This window comes from Gambusia affinis, linkage group LG06, assembly GCF_019740435.1.
Source record: "Gambusia affinis linkage group LG06, SWU_Gaff_1.0, whole genome shotgun sequence".
Lineage (NCBI taxonomy): Eukaryota > Metazoa > Chordata > Actinopteri > Cyprinodontiformes > Poeciliidae > Gambusia > Gambusia affinis.
In genome coordinates this window covers 2,107,498-2,125,768 of record NC_057873.1, presented here as the reverse complement: position 1 = coordinate 2,125,768, position 18,271 = coordinate 2,107,498, and the positions used below count along the sequence as shown (strand labels likewise).

Sequence of the window (18,271 nt, the reverse complement as noted above, 5' to 3'; positions counted from 1 at the left end):
TGATTTTCCCGTCAATAGCCAAGTAAAATATTATGCAATGTCTTGTCTCTAGTTGTGCCACTTAAGTTTAATCTTCCTGTTTGACACTCGCATCCAGCAAAGATGTACTGTGCAGCAGCTTTAACTCGTCATGCAGGGCCTGCCCAAGGTTGTATGGGGCCTTAAGGAGGATTTGATTTAGGGGCCCCTCTTCCTGTTAAGAACATCTCCACCATTTCAATACAGATTTGTATTGCCATTATATATTAATGGCAATACAAAGTAAAAAAAGAAAAAAAAGGTTTGACTTAATTAACTGGCCACGCTTAACAGCGACCATTGATAATAGTTAATTATTTGCTGAGATGTATTTTGTGAACAAACACTAAGATTAATCTCAAAGAATCAGATTGTAGCTGTTGTAACAACAAATTATGAAGGTGATTCTTCACAGTTTTACACTATAAACTTGCAAATTAAATCTTAAATTTAAATGTTCAGCAATTTTATAGAACATGTATAACTTAATTTTGGTCAGTGTAAGGGGTAATTGTCACTGAACCTCTCATTGGCACCAGCTGCCTCAGAATAAAAGGAGGTGAACGTGAAAGGTAAAGGTTTTGACATTTTTGGAGAGAAGGTAAACTATGAGGATTGCCCTTTCCTCCCTTTAACATTCATGAAAACTCACATTTTTGATAACATTTGATCCTCAATTGAGTATAAAGATGATAGCTCAAAATACCTGGGAGGAGTTTGTTAAAGTTTAACATGTTTAAAAAGTCAAAAATGTCCAAAAATCACCAATGGGCCCAAAACAGCTGACCTCCTGTTGGGTTTAGGCATTCCTCCAGCAGACTTTTTTTGGCGCTTCAGTGAGTATTACCTACAGTAATTTTCATCTCTCTGTGATTCACCATTTTGCTTTTTTCACAATAGGGGGAGCCGTAGAGCTGTTTGGACACAGCCATTTTGAATTCCACTAAAATACCTAAACTTCAGTCAGTCAATAATTCTGGGAAAAGTTTGGTGTGTTTTCAAATATGTTTCACCCTCCAAAATGGCACTTGTTTTGTGTCAAGAAAAAAAAAAAACATTTTAAAAAAGGTTGCTGCAGTGCTTTACCTGCTCAGGCCAAATTATCACAACAAATTATCAGGTCAGTGTGGGAGGTTTATTTTCACATCAACATTATAGTCACAATCAGAAAATTCAAAGAAAACCCCAACATTTCATACAAAACGGGACATGTTTTATAAAAGTGTGTCATTTGAAGTCTGTTTAGAGTTCACAGATATATGACATAGTACTCTTGAATCCTACACGACTGTTTACAACAACTCAATCTGTCTATATGTGGCTAAGTGTGAGATTTTTCCAGCACTTTGGTTGAAAAGACGATTGATGAGATTAAATAACAGTGAATCACCCAAAGGTCAATGCGTTCCCATTATCAAGAGTTCTATTAGTATAGGATCGAAAAACCCTCTTTTGACCTGTATAAGATTTATTTTATATAGAGGGAAAAAATTATCCTATGGCCCCTCCTCCACAGGCGACCGCCTTCAGGCACTAATAGAAGTCAGTCAGGGCACATTAAATGATCCCCAACAACACATTGGTAAAAACATGGAAGGACTGAGCACAGCTCAGAGGGAGATTGAAATTAGAACAACAAAATGATTCTCAGATACACTGTAGTGCAGCAGCATCTCTGTCCTTGAGTTGCAGAAACAATGTGGCAATATTGGAATTGAGTGAACAATTAACGCTGCTTAGGGTAACATAACTAGGTACTCTTCTTCTCTTAAATAGGCGGTGGGAGGCGCTTCAGGGGATGAGAGCAGCTCGTGGCACCATCACTCGGGACCGTTCTTCTCCTGCGTCTGAGGTCAGAGGATCTTCGGGGGATGAAAGCTGCTTGTTGCACCATCGACCGATGAGAGCTGCTCGCGGCGCCATCACTCGGGACTCTTCTTCTCCTGCGCAGGAGGTGAGAGGAGTTTCGGGGGATGAGAGCTGCTTGTTGCACCATCGACCGATGAGAGCTGCTCGCGGCACCATCACTCGTGACTCTTCTTCTCCTGCGTAAGAGGTCAGAGGAGCTTCGGGGGATGAGAGCTGCATGCGGCACCATCACTCAGGACTCTTCTTCTCCTGCATCAGAGGTGAGAGCAGCTTTGGGGGATGAGAGCTGCTTGCGGCACCATCGACCGATGAGAGCAGCTCGCGGCACCATCACTCGGGACTCTTCTTCTCCTGCGCAGGAGGTGAGAGGAGCTTCGGGGGATGAGAGCTGCTTGCGGCACCATTGACCGATGAGAGGAGCTCGTGGCACCATCACTCGGGACTCTTCTTCTCCTGCGCAAGAGGTGAGAGGAGTTTTGGGGGATGAGAGCTGCTTGCGGCACCATCGACCGATGAGAGCAGCTCGCGGCACCATCACTCGGGACTCTTCTTCTCCTGCGCAGGAGGTGAGAGGAGCTTCGGGGGATGAGAGCTGCTTGCGGCACCATCGACCGATGAGAGCAGCTCGCGGCACCATCACTCGGGACTCTTCTTCTCCTGCGCAGGAGGTGAGAGGAGCTTCGGGGGATGAGAGCTGCTTGCGGCACCATTGACCGATGAGAGGAGCTCGCGGCACCATCACTCGGGACTCTTCTTCTCCTGCGCAGGAGGTGACAGGAGCTTCGGGGGATGAGAGCTGCTTGTTGCACCATCGACCGATGAGAGCTGCTCGTGGCACCATCACTCAGGACTCTTCGTCTCCTGCGCAAGAGGTGAGAGGAGTTTTGGGGGATGAGAGCTGCTTGCGGCACCATCGACCGATGAGAGCAGCTCGCGGCACCATCACTCGGGACTCTTCTTCTCCTGCGCAGGAGGTGAGAGGAGCTTCGGGGGATGAGAGCTGCTTGCGGCACCATTGACCGATGAGAGGAGCTCGTGGCACCATCACTCGGGACTCTTCTTCTCCTGCGCAAGAGGTGACAGGAGCTTCGGGGGATGAGAGCTGCTTGTTGCACCATCGACCGATGAGAGCTGCTCGTGGCACCATCACTCAGGACTCTTCTTCTCCTGCATCTGAGGTGAGAGGAACTTCGGGGGATGAGAGCTGCTCGCGGCACCATCGACCGATGAGAGCTGCTCGCGGCACCATCACTCGGGACTCTTCTTCTCCTGCGCAAGAGGTGAGAGGAGCTTTGGGGGATGAGAGCTGCTTGCGGCACCATCGACCGATGAGAGCAGCTTGCGGCACCATCACTCGGGACTCTTCTTCTCCTGCGCAGGAGGTGAGAGGAGCTTCGGGGGATGAGAGCTGCTTGCGGCACCATCGACCGATGAGAGCTGCTCACAGCACCATCACTCAGGACTCTTCTTCTCCTGCATCTGAGGTGACAGCAGCTTTGGGAATGAGAGCTGCTTGTGACACCATAACTCAGGACTCTTCTTCTCGTGCGTCTGAGGTGAGAGGATCTTCGGGGGATGAGAGCTGCTCGCGGCACCATCGACCGATGAGAGCTGCTCGCGGCACCATCGACCGATGAGAGCAGCTCGCGGCACCATCACTCGGGACTCTTCTTCTCCTGCGCAGGAGGTGAGAGGAGCTTTGGGGGATGAGAGCTGCTTGCGGCACCATAACTCAGGACTCTTCTTCTCCTGCGCAGGAGGTGAGAGGAGCTTCGGGGGATGAGAGCTGCTTGCGGCACCATCGACCGATGAGAGCTGCTCACAGCACCATCACTCGGGACTCTTCTTCTCCTGCGCAGGAGGTGAGATGAGCTTCGGGGGATGAGAGCTGTTTGAGGCACCATCGACCGATGAGAGCTGCTCACAGCACCATCACTCGGGACTCTTCTTCTCCTGCGCAGGAGGAGAGATGAGCTTCGGGGGATGAGAGCTGCTCGCGGCACCATCACTCGGGACTCTTCTTCTCCTGCGCAGGAGGTGAGAGCAGCTGTGGGGGATGAGAGCTGCTCGCAACACCATAACTCAGGACTCTTCTTCTCCTGCGCAAGAGGTGAGAGGAGCTTTGGGGGATGAGAGCTGCTTGCGGCACCATAACTCAGGACTCTTCTTCTCCTGCGCAGGAGGTGAGAGGAGCTTCGGGGGATGAGAGCTGCTTGCGGCACCATCGACCGATGAGAGCTGCTCACAGCACCATCACTCGGGACTCTTCTTCTCCTGCGCAGGAGGTGAGAGGAGCTTCGGGGATGAGAGCTGCTTGTTGCACCATCGACCGATGAGAGCTGCTCGCGGCACCATCACTCGGGACTCTTCTTCTCCTGCGCAGGAGGTGAGAGGAGCTTCGGGGGATGAGAGCTGCTTGCGGCACCATAACTCAGGACTCTTCTTCTCCTGCGCAGGAGGTGAGAGGAGCTTCGGGGGATGAGAGCTGCTTGCGGCACCATCGACCGATGAGAGCTGCTCACAGCACCATCACTCGGGACTCTTCTTCTCCTGCGCAGGAGGTGAGATGAGCTTCGGGGGATGAGAGCTGTTTGAGGCACCATCGACCGATGAGAGCTGCTCACAGCACCATCACTCGGGACTCTTCTTCTCCTGCGCAGGAGGAGAGATGAGCTTCGGGGGATGAGAGCTGCTCGCGGCACCATCACTCGGGACTCTTCTTCTCCTGCGCAGGAGGTGAGAGCAGCTGTGGGGGATGAGAGCTGCTCGCAACACCATAACTCAGGACTCTTCTTCTCCTGCGCAAGAGGTGAGAGGAGCTTTGGGGGATGAGAGCTGCTTGTTGCACCATCGACCGATGAGAGCAGCTCGCGGCACCATCACTCGGGACTCTTCATCTCCTGCATCTGAGGTGAGAGCAGCTTTGGGGATGAGAGCTGCTCGTGACACCATAACTCAGGATTCTTCTTCTCGTGCGTCTGAGGTGAGAGGATCTTCGGGGTATGAGAGCTGCTCGCGGCACCATCGACCGATGAGAGCTGCTCGCGGCACCATCACTCGGGACTTTTTTTCTCCTGCGCAGGAGGTGAGAGGAGCTTCGGGGGATGAGAGCTGCTTGTTGCACCATCGACCGATGAGAGCAGCTCGCGGCACCATAACTCAGGACTCTTCTTCTCCTGCGCAAGAGGTGAGAGGAGCTTTGGGGGATGAGAGCTGCTTGCGGCACCATTGACCGATGAGAGCTGCTCGCGGCACCATCGACCGATGAGAGCAGCTCGCGGCACCATAACTCAGGACTCTTCTTCTCCTGCGCAAGAGGTGAGAGGAGCTTTGGGGGATGAGAGCTGCTTGCGGCACCATGGACCGATGAGAGCTGCTTGCGGCACCATCGACCGATGAGAGCTGCTTGCGGCACCATCGACCGATGAGAGCTGCTCGCGGCACCATCGACCGATGAGAGCTGCTCGCGGCACCATAACTCAGGACTCTTCTTCTCCTGCGCAAGAGGTGAGAGGAGCTTTGGGGGATGAGAGCTGCTTGCGGCACCATCGATCGATGAGAGCTGCTTGCGGCACCATCGACCGATGAGAGCTGCTTGCGGCACCATCGACCGATGAGAGCTGCTTGCGGCACCATCGACCGATGAGAGCTGCTTGCGGCACCATCGACCGATGAGAGCTGCTCGCGGCACCATCACTCGGGACTCTTCTTCTCCTGCGCAGGAGGTGAGAGCAGCTGTGGGGGATGAGAGCTGCTCGCAACACCATAAATCAGGACTCTTCTTCTCCTGCGCAAGAGGTGAGAGGAGCTTTGGGGGATGAGAGCTGCTTCCGGCACCATCGACCGATGAGAGCTGCTTACAGCACCATCGACCGATGAGAGCTGCTCGCGGCACCATCACTCGGGACTCTTCTTCTCCTGCGCAGGAGGTGAGAGGAGCTTCGGGGGATGAGAGCTGCTTGTTGCACCATCGACCGATGAGAGCTGCTCGCGGCACCATCACTCGGGACTCTTCTTCTCCTGCGCAGGAGGTGAGAGGAGCTTCGGGGGATGAGAGCTGCTTGTTGCACCATCGACCGATGAGAGCTGCTCGCGGCACCATCACTCGGGACTCTTCTTCTCCTGCGCAGGAGGTGAGAGGAGCTTCGGGGGATGAGAGCTGCTTGCGGCACCATCGACCGATGAGAGCTGCTCGCGGCACCATCGACCGATGAGAGCTGCTTACAGCACCATCGACCGATGAGAGCTGCTTACAGCACCATCACTCGGGACTCTTCTTCTCCTGCATCTGAGGTGATAGCAGCTTTGGGAATGAGAGCTGCTTGTGACACCATAACTCAGGACTCTTCTTCTCGTGCGTCTGAGGTGAGAGGATCTTCGGGGGATGAGAGCTGCTCGCGGCACCATCACTCGGGACTCTTCTTCTCCTGCGCAGGAGGTGAGAGGAGCTTCGGGGGATGAGAGCTGCTTTTTGCACCATCGACCGATGAGAGCAGCTCGCAGCACCATCACTCAGGACTCTTCTTCTCCTGCATCTGAGGTGAGAGCAGCTTTGGGAATGAGAGCTGCTTGTGACACCATAACTCAGGACTCTTCTTCTCGTGCGTCTGAGGTGAGAGGATCTTCAGGGGATGAGAGCAGCTCGCGGCACCATCAGTCGGGACTCTTCTTCTCCGGCAGAGTAGGTGAGAGGAGCTTCGGGGTCTAAGAGCTGATTGCGGCACCATCGACCGATGAGAGCTGCTCGCGGCACCATCACCCGGGACTCTTTTCTGACGCCTTACAGTGGGAGTTGAATAGCATGACAAGAAATTAATGTCACTTTCACACCTGAATTTTGTTTTGTACTGAATCAGTTAATGATTTTAAGTTTTAACTTTTTGTTTTACCCATAAAAACTCCCAGTCAACCAGAACCTGTTCCTGTTTCAGAGCAGAGATCAAAGCACATTCCTTTAGCCTCGGTGTTTATCTAACCTTCAGTGATCTCATTATTCAAAAATCAAGATAAACTGGTCTGTCCAGGGAGAAATATTCTTAACTTTCGTTTTCTTTGTCTCCTGGTTTAAGTTAATCCTCATAGAAATGTGAAAAGTCTTTTTCACCATATTCAGTTTGTGATAATTGTGAAATGTGCATCAATCTGTTTTGTCTCTGAAGTTTTAATTTCCACATTTTCTTCGTCAGTCAGATCTCCAGCTGACAAAGACCTGAACTAAAGAGCAAATCAAAACATTGAGACTTAAAGCTGATCTGGATTCTGACTGGCCCAAAAGATATACAATCAGTTTTAGATCAATATATGAACTGAAGTCCTTAAGACTGAAAAAAAAAACAAGAAGTAACTCTTACCTGAATCAGTTCATCTTTCTTTCTTCTCCGCCATCCCATCAAAATGAAGTCGAAACAAATGAAGTGTTTTTCTACCTGACTAGTGTCTCTGTGAGGCTCCGCCCCTTTTTCATTCCCAGGAATCCAGCAGAGTAAGTAGCTGATAATCCAAATAAATCATCGCACAACTTTGAAGATTGTTGAGACTCCTTAGTGATAAAGATAAAGGACGAGGGAGCACATTTTAGAAGATGTATAATTTATTTAGAGCAGAGTTGATTCATCATTTTACTCAGTTTATTTTTCAGCAACATCATTGTAGGTCATTCTATGTTTTTCGTAGCGATTTCTCTGTTATTGTGAAGAAAACAAAAGATTTCACAGCACATTTAAACAGCAGTGATGCCATAACAGCTTTTCTCTAATTGCAACTCTGCTGATAGGTTTCATGGTGTTTGATGGTCACAGAAAAACTCATTACAGTCACACGTAGTTCACATTTTAAAAACTGTACAGGCTGAAAAACTGAACAAAAACATTACACTTGATGAATATGATCTCACACATCAGAGAAATAAATAGATAAATAATAAAATCTGCTAAAATAATAACTGTATTAGGTTTAAATCTTTCTTTTGCTAAATTTTCCATGGATGGGGGAAGGGCAGCGCAGTGGAAGTCACTTTTTAATTGGTCACTAAATACTTTTTGGTAGCTATTATTCATAAATATAGTGTCACTATTAGTCTGAATGAGCCAATAGGATCCTGGAAGTGGGATATTTATTTCCCATCTGTGATCCAACAGCTGGCTGGAAATCGTTTGGCTCTGGAGTTGCCCTCTCTTAGGTCTTTGTCTTCATGACTGATTTAATTCACTAGTTTTCTGTTCCCATCTTCAGAAATCTGCACATGTAAACAAGTGACAACATCTGATGTTTCATTTTAACATAAACTAATTAGTGTCACCTAGTGTCAGTACCAGTTCCCTTCATGGCCTGAGCTAAGCTGGCAGTAATTGGGGGCTCGTCCGGTATTTGAACCCTGGTCCAACAAGCAGATTCCTTCAGGCAGGCTAACCTACTGAAGTCTTGCCAAAGTCTTTTTTCTTCTTTTTGTTAGGATTCTTGTTTATCTGCCTGCTGAAGTTAAAGTTGAGCTCATAAGTTTTCAGACACTGGCAGAATTTTAACATGTTTTCACAATTTTTGGGGAAATTCTCAACAAGAACACAACTTTTCCTGTCACTCGTGGTTAGTGGTTGGATGAAGCCTTTTATCACTTCCATTCTTCCGCTAACATGTTAATATGGGACCAAATTGTTTGTTTAGCACTTTACTGCTTTAGCTAACCTTAAAAATATTTAGCATGCTTAGCTTCCTCTAAATTCATTTTGTCAGATAAGGGTCAGGTTTAGACTACCAACTGCACTGGGTTGTATTCAAACAACTCAACTCCAAGAAAACCAGATCACAATCTGACACTGTCCGTTAGCAATCAGCGTTAGCATCAGCTGCAATAACTCAGGACTGGGTTCATCCTGTAGCACCGTTTCTGCTGACCTGCTAACCTGAATCGAGGTGGCTTGCTTTCCACACCCGACTCTAAACCAAGTTTTTTATTCACTGGTTAGGAACACAATTATTGTTATTCCTATGGATTAGTAATATTAATGTTCAGTCTGAGACTTTAACTGAAGAAAGTTGCTAAGAAGTGGCACTTTCCTACTGTATGTATGAATTATTTGTTTCAGCTGTTGCAGAACCAGAACATCCCGGTCAGAATTATGGAAAATACTGCAGTATTCTATGATTTTAGACCATGTGACTTTTAATGAAACGGGGACCGAAATGTTTGCTATCTCAGACAGACTCTGCTGCGCTGCCCTGCGACTCACGATAGGAATCAGATTACTTTTTAATGATCTCACTAACATAGAAAAGTCTAAAAACAACACACTAATGTGCTCTGGGCTCACATGCTTCCACCTCAGACCTGATCTGCTCCCAGCGCCTCAACAGGATCCACCGCAGCTCTTCTTCTTTGAGCTACGCAAAACAGAAACGGGTGAGCTATCTGTCAAACTGGGCTGAACCACGAGGATGCTGCGGAGGTTCTGGCAGTGTGTCGTTAAACCTCAGCGGTCCAGATTTGATTGTTGGATCCAGTTGATTCAGACTTGTAGGAGTAGATCAGGTCTGGGCTAAAAGTTTCCTGAATTTAAAATTAGTTTCAGTGTAAAATTGCACCAAGTGTTTACTGAAACACTTTGACCCGGAAAGTGACCCGACCCAGATACTTGTCCCGCTCGTCGCTGTTGCGCAGGTTGGATCCCTCCACTTTACATTCCACCGTCTGCTCCACGTTGTAGTCCTCCTTCGTTAGCAGCAGCTTGACGGCCACCAGCGGCTGGACGTAATCCGGCTGCAGACACAAGCGGAGTCAGAGGTAAATGTTCTGGTTCGGATCCCACCGATCCGGCAGCACCAGCAATCTGACATGTGAGGACAGAATCAGCTAAACAAAACACGGATGGCACATTTTATCAAGTTTATTTTGATTTAAGGTGCAAAAATCTGTCTAGTAAAACAAGTTTAGCTCTTTTTGTCTCTTTCTGATGATGTCGGGTTTAAAACCAGCAGGTTTTTCTGGGTAAATATTTTCATTCACGTCCAAAAGTTTCTGTAAAACGTGAAAATATTTTATCTCCTGACCAACAATCAAAACTTTCTTTCAAGTTGAACTACAGCCAGTTAATCCTTGTTCTTCCTAACTTCTGGATGGCTCTCTGCTGATGTGGACTTTTTCTTCCCTACTTTGTTTGTGGCAGTGGCAGCGCTAGAGGGCGCTGTAGCTCTCCCTGGAAAACTAAAGAAGTTCCAAGAAAATATCACATCATTATTTTCTTTTTTATCTAAGATAATGTTCTTTAATATGTGGTTGTTGTGATATTTTAATTTAAAAAACAAAAGATCTTATGTTGATCTTATCTTGCAAATAGAAACAAACATTTATGCCTTTTTTCCCTTCCAGCAAACAACCGAAAGTAATACAAAAATGTTTTTCTTTTCTACGACCCAAATCCATTTGTCCAACATCAGTGTCCGACCTCACAAATAGCCTTCTGGAAGAAAAGTGAAAATCCCTAAAAACAGACCCTATAACCTTATGGAAACCTTCTGATTAGATCTGAAGTTATTTCCAACGTCACATTAAAACTTTTTGATCAAAAATGGATCATGTACACATGAAGGCAAGTACCTCAATATTTTTACTAAAATAGTGCATTATAAAGTGCAAATCATTTCATTAAACTGTAACAACATAATAAAATATCTTCACTGTCTCAGAAAAGCTTTAGGAGTTGACAGTGGCGACATCATGTGGCCACTGCGGGTATTACAAGAAAGACTTTTGAACCCAATGAGATTTTTTTTTTTCTGAAAAGTTTCTGAAAAATGGTGCAAAATAAATAATCTAGGGTCATGAAGTCATGGATTTAGATTTCTATGATTGTTTTTGGTTCCTCTGTGCGTGTGAGAAACAAACAGCCTTTACTCACGTGAGCGATCTTTCCGTAATACGGGAAAAACATCTTATCCAGACGGCCTTCAGGAGGGAAGTAAATCATCTGCAGTGGGGTGTTTCTCTGCAGAAAACACAGACTGATTCTGTTTCTGTGCTCATTCACAGCAGACACTAAACATCTACACACAAAAACCTTCACAGGTGCATGATGGGATTGATGTTAGGCTGTTACCTTGGCGGTACAGTTGATGTAAGGATCTCCTTCGGGTTTCAGTCCGATGACCTGCAGACACAAATGGAGTTATTGCTTTTTTATTTGTTAGAAATCTCACACTGTAACGGCTGAAACGCCGTGATAAACTAAACAATGACGAGTTTCTTCTAATATTTTTTTCAGGTTATCAAAAAAAATTCAATTTGTATAATTTTTATGTCTTTCCTGGAGTTCAGGCTGCATGAACAATCCTTTTATCCCAAGAGAAAAAAATAACATTAAAGCATGTGATGGAAAAAGAGTAATTCAATTTAATTACGAGAATAAATTTATATTAATACACAAATGAAGTCACAATACAAGAATAAAGTTGTATGAGAATAAAGTCATTAATATACTGCAATAAAGTTTCTTAATATTAAAATAGTCATAATAATGCATAAATAAAGTCATAATATGACTCCATTGACTTTAATCTTTTAACATTATAACTTTATCCTATTAAAACTTTACTCGCATCATTAAATTATTTAGAATGGCTCTAATACCGAGTTGTACAAATAGCCGCAGCGCCCTCTGCTGAGAAAAGACGGTTAGACTTTGTTTTTATCTTGATTCAGGAATAAAAGCTGATTTTCATGTTAAAATCTGAGACCTTTGAAGTGATCTGAGTGAATTAAAGCTCCTCACAGAAACACAACAATTAAAGTACCCTGAGTCAACGCTGGTTCTGTACTGACCCGGTTCAGCTTAATGATAACGCAGGGCTGGCCTTCGGCGTAGCCGAAGCTGGTGTCCGGCAAACCGGAGCACTGCCGCAGATTGCTGCGTTTGAACTGGCAGACCTTCTTCTTGGGCTGGTCATCCTGGTCCGTGTATTCGCCCACCAGACACAAGTCGTTCCCCTCCTGGATGCTGTCGTTGTACTCTGCAAACAGGAAACAGGCTTTTATTGTGAAAGCATCAGCACTAATAGAAAGCGGCATCCTGGGGGGCCAAACTCATTTTCATCAAGATTATGAATGTTCTCAGTGAAATTCACTTTTTGCTCCTCTCCATATCGATCATATAGTATAACTTTAGATCAAGCCAGGCTGAGGCAGCAGGGTAGAAGTAAGAAATACTGCCACCTGCAGGTAGGAGGTAGCATCGCTTCAACTCAATGTTTGTGACCATTTTAGTCTAAACGATGTTTTGATTTGATTGATTAAATAATATTTAAAGGGGGATTTTTCTGTAGTGTCTCCTTTTTAATCTTTCAGTCATGTTATAATGTTATTCCCTCATCAAAAATACACCTGCAGTCTTGCTTTCATTTTTTCATGCATGTTTTTGAAATTGTTCAATCTCCATGATAGCCATTCAGATGTCCAAAACGCCTGTGTGGGCTTAGCCCCGCCTTCGAGGCGCTACTCCTCCCCCACTCAGCTCCTTCAGATTAGCCAGGAACAATTAGCAAACACCTGGTGGAACTGCTGAGCTCATTATAGGAACTGCTGCTCAGAGCAGCGCTGGTAAAAATGGATTAGTAGAGGAGCCATGTTGGGATGAAGGCAGAGCTTCAGAAAGAGGGGGAGTTCTTAAAGAGACAGGGGCCAATTTCAAGGCATTAAATTAGGAAGCAAAATGTCTTTGAGTCATAAAAGTAACATAGTTACCTGGTCCTGCTGTAAAATGGTACAATGCGCCTGGAAAACACATAAGACTGAACCACTAGGCACAAAATTGTTATCTTGAAGGTTCTCTTTATGAGTCCCCTCTGGAGGCTGAAGGGCCACGAAAAAAGTCTCTGGCGGGTCGGATTTGGCCCCCGTGCCTTGAGTTTGACACATGTGCTCTAAAACATGGTTTGACTCACGCTGCAGAAGGTCGTGCAGCTGCTGGACGTACGGGTTGTATTTAGTTGGATCTGAGCGATTGTAGGAAATCTCAACAGCATGAGGACGAAAAACCAGACCTGAAAGGAAGCAACGCAGGAAGTCATGAGGCAGAGCGAACAGCTGCAGCTTTATGCAGCATAATGCAGCGTCCTGCAGCATCGTGCAGCGTTACGAAGCCTTATGTAGTATCATGCAGCATTATGCAGCATCATCCGGCATATTGCAGCATCATGCAGTATCCTGCAGCATGCTGCAGTTTCATGTAGCATTATGCAGCATCATGCAACATTATTCAGTATCCTGCAGCATTATTCAGCGTCCTGCAGCATATTGCAGCATCATGCAGCGTTATGTACTATTATGCAGCGTAGTGCAGCATCATACAACGTTATGCAGTATCATGCAGTATCATATAGCATCCTGCAGCATATTGCAGCAGCATCATGGGCGTAGGTTTGGATATGGACGGTCATTCAAGGGATATAAAATAGTCCCGACCAATTTTTGCCATATTAATAAAAAAATAATTTAAAAAACATACGTATTTTTTAACAAAAACAAAATAAATAAACGAAAATCTACATTGATTAGTTTAATATTTCAATATTTACTACGCAGTGGTAGCATTCATTTTAAAATTTGCTGTTATGAACTATGACGACCCATGCCGCTATTGGCTCAAAGAACGTGGATCTACGTTCTTTGATTGGCTGCAACAGGCGGCGGCCAGCTGGACACACGCTGAACGGAAGCTTGGTCCATAATACTGAAAGTGAACGCGTCTCCTTCTGAGTTTGATATTCATTATGAGTCTCCGAGACCAAAAGAGAAAAGGACGACAGACATCAATAAGGGGGGGGGCCAGTAAGTTGTAAGGTCCCACCAAAACTTAGACCAAACCTACGCCTTTGAGCATCATGCAATATCATGCAGCATTATGCAGCGTCCTGCGGCATCTTGCAGTATTATGCAGTGTTATGCAGCATCATGCAGCATCTTGCAGTGGCTGGCAGTGGCAGTGGGGTCACCTGGAGAGGCCAGGAGGTCCTGGTGCCGAGGAACGGCGTCATCCAGCGTCTGCAGCATCACCCAGATGGTGAGGATGAACATTCCCGCCAGGAATCCATAAAAGATGAGGTAGAAGAGGAAAATGAGACCTAGAGGAAAAATAATCAAACATTTCCTTGTTTACATCTGCATAAACAAACAGGAAGTGAAAGTGTTAGTAGCCCCAATTTCATTGCTCCTGTGTTCTCTGCACAATGACAATAAAGACTTTATTTATTTTATTTACTTAGTATTAAAGGAGCACAAACATCCAGTTGATTGAGAAAAGAATAGACTCCTCAAAAAATCCCTCCTAAAAGATCCGTTCTCATTTTTCATGTTGTGATACTTTAGAGCAGTGGTCCCAAACCACCGGGCTGCAGCCCGGTACCGGTCCGTGGACCAATTGGTACTGGGCTGCGCAAGAAATAATTAAATATGTCCGTTCTATGTATTGAGTCTGGAGGAGCTTTTATTTTGAAAATCCTAAACCGGATGCTGTCGGTTACGTCTTGCGCTCCAACATGCAGCAGAATGAGTAAGAAACAACGGTGTCGGTCTCGATCCTTATAACCCCTCACACCCCCCTCCCTCCCCGGACCGCAGAAAATTTACGAAGCTGCAAAAGCAGGAAGTGGACTACAGCGCAGGGCATTCTGGGTAAATACAATCAAAACAAACGTGCTAGCCAAGCGCTGGCAGAAGAAATGGTTTTTGATCTTTAGCTAAAAACCAAAGAGAAATCCTCCAACCGCTAAAATCTGACGCAAATCCAGTTTTGTTTTCCTTTCATGAAGAAGAAAGTTAATTTCAAATGTTTGAAATAAAAAGGAAAATAATTGAATGTTTTTATAGAATGTTAAATGTGTTCAGTTATGAGCTGAGTTAAGTTTCAGTGTCTCGTTGCAGCCGTTATCCGCTGAAAGAAACTTTTAACTCTGGTTTACTGAGAATCGATTTGATTTGATGGCAGATTTTACTGCTGACACATTAGTAAAATATCTCAGCATTAATGTCTGTTTGAATAATGCATGAAGCAGCACATATCAGCTTAACAATGCATCTTCAGGGAGCAGTTATGCAGTAAATGTTCAGGCATCTCTGACTGAGCCTGCAAATGTGGTGTCAGTGGGTTTGATTAGTAAACTGGGCCGTCAAACCAACAGAGGCAGCAGATGAAGCAAAAATAATAATCTGAGGCCAATTTTAAACATTTCCGCTGAAACAAAGAGTCCAGAAATCTGGTGGTTTCCAGCAGAGAGCAGATGACAAGGAACAAACACTGAGGTCTGACGGAACAAACTGATAATGATGGAGGAAGGATTTCTATTGGCTTAAAACCAGAAACAGTTTAAATTTATTTCAGGTGAGCTGATTGGAAGCAGGAACAGGTTAAAACTTCGTTCAGGTGAGAGTTAGAACTGCGCAGTTAATCCAATTTATCAATCAGTTTCAAGTTTGGCTCTAAATAATAAAGGTTTGGTCTTCAAAATGATTGAACACCAATCAATTATTGGTCTTAAACCGGCTGATCATATTGGAAAACCTTCCAATGTGACTGAACCGGAACAGATGGGGCCCAAACTCAAAAGACCTCTTGTTAGCGGCCAGTTAGTTGGAAATTAAACAGTTCGTTTTTAGGCTTATTTTTCTCTTTACCTATAAGGAGGCAAATATGTTTTCTGACTTAATATTTTGGTTTATTAGTAAGAAGTTGATGACCTTGAAAAGACACGTCGCGCTCATATCTACACCAGCCACCAGGGGGCAGAACTGGTTCTTGGATATCTGAAGTTCCAGCATAATGTTAATTAATGTTGTTTCTCCATTAGCACTTTAAGCTAACATTTAGCATACATATGGATGATTGACAGCGCCAAGCCCCTCCTCCTGGCTCTGATTGGTTGTTTTTCTTCGGTGGCTCAGAGAGGAGATCAATCTTCTTAGAGATTACCTTTGTCATAATTTGTTAATACAAATATGTAAAAACTATTTTATTTATTAAAGTTTCTGCAGCTTTAAGGACAAGGTGGTTGCGTCCGACTCTTCATGCGCCGATCTGATGTTTTCCAGACGTTCAGATTCTGATTCTACAGACCAACGGACTCACAGGAGAGAATATGAACCAAAACCTCAAAACTGCTAGAACAAGATCAACCTGTCACTCTTTCGTGATTTTCTTCTGAGCCCTTAAAATGCTGTTTTTGCAAAAAATTTGTTTGTATTTTCTCCCAGCGCGGCTGCGCTTTACTTTCTCACTTCCTGTTTCTCTCATGACCTTCCTGTCGGACACGCAGTCGCAGGAATCCTCTAGCGATCTGTGAAGTTCTTTTGACGTTAAACTCGTTCTAATTGCTGCGTTCATCATTTGAATAAATTTTCCGTCAGATTGGATTCCAAACTGGATCCGGTGAGTTTTGACCTTTACTCACTGCTGCCCCCTGGCGGTCGTTCTTGCCATATCAGGCAAACGCCGGGCACTAATTGGTTCCGGCTGCTGAACTCTGTGACCCGTACAAATGTTCCGGATCGTTCATTTGTAGGGAAATTATTTTTAGGACCAAAAACTGCATAAAGAGGGTATTTGTGTTATTATTGTAATTTAATTCCATTAATGGAGGACGGTGACAGGAAGCAGCTGCAACAAAATGAAACTCATCGCAGGAAAATAAATTCACTTTTTTTATTTCCTCTGTGAAAAACATCACACTTTTAATTGAAACTAAATAAAATATTAGAAAATTAAAGCTTTGGGTTTGTGAATTAATTCATTAAATTGTAAAATAATTATTTTTGGTAAAAAGGTTATGAGGAAAGAAAAATACAGAAAAGATTTTATTTTAGTTTATTTTGATCAACGTTGAAACATTTAGGTCAGGAGCTGAACTGGTTTTACTGGGAGTCTGATCTGGTTTAATAATCTGGATGGGTTTCATATTCTAGACCGGTTTAATGAGCTGAACTGGTTTATTAATCTGATCGGGTTTATCATTAATCCGGACTGGTCCATTAATCCGGTACCGTGAATATAATCTGCACATCTTTGACATTATTAAACATTAACTCTTTATTGTCCGGATATTGGCTCAGTTCGGTTCGTGCCGAACTGAGCAGCAGCAGAACGTTTGATAAGTGAAGACACCATGCCGAGCTTCGGTTCGGTTCGGTTGAATCGATCAGAACCGAGCCTGGTGCGCGGCTCAGGCCGCCTCTTACCCCAGCTGCTGGCGGTTCGGCCCAGGAACTCTCCGGTCCGCGGGTTGTAGATGAAATCCTTCCATGATTCCTTCTTCTCCTCCTTTTTCTGCTCATTCTTCTTCTTCTTGTCCTTCTCCTCTTCCTCCTCTTTCTTTTTCTCCTCCTTCTTCTCCTCTGTTTTCTCCTCCTTTTCCTCCACCTTCACCTCCTCCTTCGCCGCATCCTTCTCCTCCTCCTGCGCCTCTTTCTCCTCCGGTTTCTGCTCCGCGTTCGTCTCTTTCGGCGGCTCCTGGTTCGGTTCTTGGTTCTGGGCTTCTGGGGCGGACGACATGCTGCTGCGGCGCCGGGCTGATCCGAACCGGGCTAATTAATCTGTGCTTGCAGCGATCCGTTGGGTCTGTCAGCGATGCTCGCTCTGGAGCCCAGCACACATACACACACACACACACACACACTCACACACACACACACACACACACACACACACTCGTGCGCGCACGTAAAAGAATGCGCGCTGACTCACCCACACACGGCAGCGCACGGACTGCTGCAGAACGCGGCGCATGCGCATTACGGAGTCCTGAGGGTCTCTAGTGATGGAGTCAGAGAGAAGCTGAGAGGAGAACGTTCAGTTTGATTAATTAACTAAATTAATTACTTACTTAATTTATTAATTAAACACCAATTAAATCACGTGACCTTTTGTGTGAGGAGACATTTTTACAGTCTGGTCCTCAGGATTACTCACAATATAATATTATATTATATTATATAATATATAATATAATATAATATGTTTGTTTCAAATGTGTGACTAAATGATGCAACATCACATTAAACTGTATCTGAAGTTATATAATCACACCAGAGGTGACAATCACGTGACTACAGGAAGTCAAACTCATTGGGTCAAGTCGAGTGATGTCACTCTGATGTCACACTCGCCAAAAGGTATGAAGTCACGTGACCAGCAGGGGTAAACGGCAGCAGGGAAGCAGAAGGAGGAGAAGGAGGAGATGTGAAGGAGTCCATCCTCAGCTGATCCATCACAGCACTGATAGAACCAACCCGACCAGAACCTCAGAATCTCAGTTCACCTGTCCTTATTGAACCCGATCAGAACCATCTGACCGGGTCTGTATTCAGGATGAACATTCTTCACACACAGTCTGTTTTGGTTTCCTTATT

General features: G+C 45.2%; 3 protein-coding genes across 4 annotated transcripts; all 3 read right to left on the bottom strand.

Moving 5' to 3' along the window:
* Positions 1–1,134: 1,134 nt before the first annotated feature.
* Positions 1,135–6,481, bottom strand: LOC122832835. Its single transcript, XM_044119969.1, has 2 exons — positions 3,891–6,481; positions 1,135–3,511 (listed from the first exon to the last, which is right to left on the bottom strand). The coding sequence occupies exons 1-2, from the start codon at positions 3,964–3,966 to the stop codon at positions 2,142–2,144; spliced, it is 1,446 nt and encodes a 481-aa protein (XP_043975904.1). The 5' UTR covers positions 3,967–6,481; the 3' UTR covers positions 1,135–2,141.
* Positions 1,135–6,481, bottom strand: LOC122832836. 2 transcript variants are annotated; one of them, XM_044119971.1, is made up of 3 exons: positions 6,292–6,481; positions 5,521–6,088; positions 1,135–5,433 (listed from the first exon to the last, which is right to left on the bottom strand). In XM_044119971.1, exons 1-3 carry the CDS (start codon positions 6,394–6,396, stop codon positions 4,781–4,783), a joined length of 1,326 nt encoding a protein of 441 aa, XP_043975906.1. In that variant the 5' UTR covers positions 6,397–6,481; the 3' UTR covers positions 1,135–4,780. The 2 variants fall into 2 exon arrangements, with proteins under 2 accessions (XP_043975906.1, XP_043975905.1); XM_044119970.1 differs by having other exon boundaries at positions 1,135–6,088.
* LOC122832837 (sodium/potassium-transporting ATPase subunit beta-3-like) lies at positions 1,135–17,664 on the bottom strand. The gene is made up of 8 exons (XM_044119972.1): positions 17,102–17,664; positions 13,867–13,995; positions 12,817–12,915; positions 11,699–11,886; positions 10,977–11,027; positions 10,779–10,865; positions 7,239–9,640; positions 1,135–6,666 (listed from the first exon to the last, which is right to left on the bottom strand). The coding sequence occupies exons 1-7, from the start codon at positions 17,412–17,414 to the stop codon at positions 9,473–9,475; spliced, it is 1,035 nt and encodes a 344-aa protein (XP_043975907.1). The 5' UTR covers positions 17,415–17,664; the 3' UTR covers positions 1,135–6,666; positions 7,239–9,472.
* Positions 17,665–18,271: the final 607 nt, after the last annotated feature.

Coding starts and splice junctions, on each gene's coding strand:
- LOC122832835 (XM_044119969.1), bottom strand. CDS start 3,966: ATGGTGTTGCGAGCAGCTCTCATCCCCCACAGCTGCTCTCACCTCCTG. Junction 3,512..3,890: donor AAGAAGAGTCCCGAGTGATG/GTGCCGCGAGCA, acceptor CATCGGTCGATG/GTGCCGCGAGCAGCTCTCAT.
- LOC122832836 (XM_044119970.1), bottom strand. CDS start 6,396: ATGGTGCTGCGAGCTGCTCTCATCGGTCGATGGTGCAAAAAGCAGCTC. Junction 6,089..6,291: donor AAGAAGAGTCCCGAGTGATG/GTGCCGCGAGCA, acceptor CATCGGTCGATG/GTGCCGCGAGCAGCTCTCAT.
- LOC122832837 (XM_044119972.1), bottom strand. CDS start 17,414: ATGTCGTCCGCCCCAGAAGCCCAGAACCAAGAACCGAACCAGGAGCCG. Junction 13,996..17,101: donor CCGAACCGCCAGCAGCTGGG/GTAAGAGGCGGC, acceptor TTTTTCCTCTAG/GTCTCATTTTCCTCTTCTAC. Junction 11,887..12,816: donor GCTGCACGACCTTCTGCAGC/GTGAGTCAAACC, acceptor TCCTGTTTGCAG/AGTACAACGACAGCATCCAG.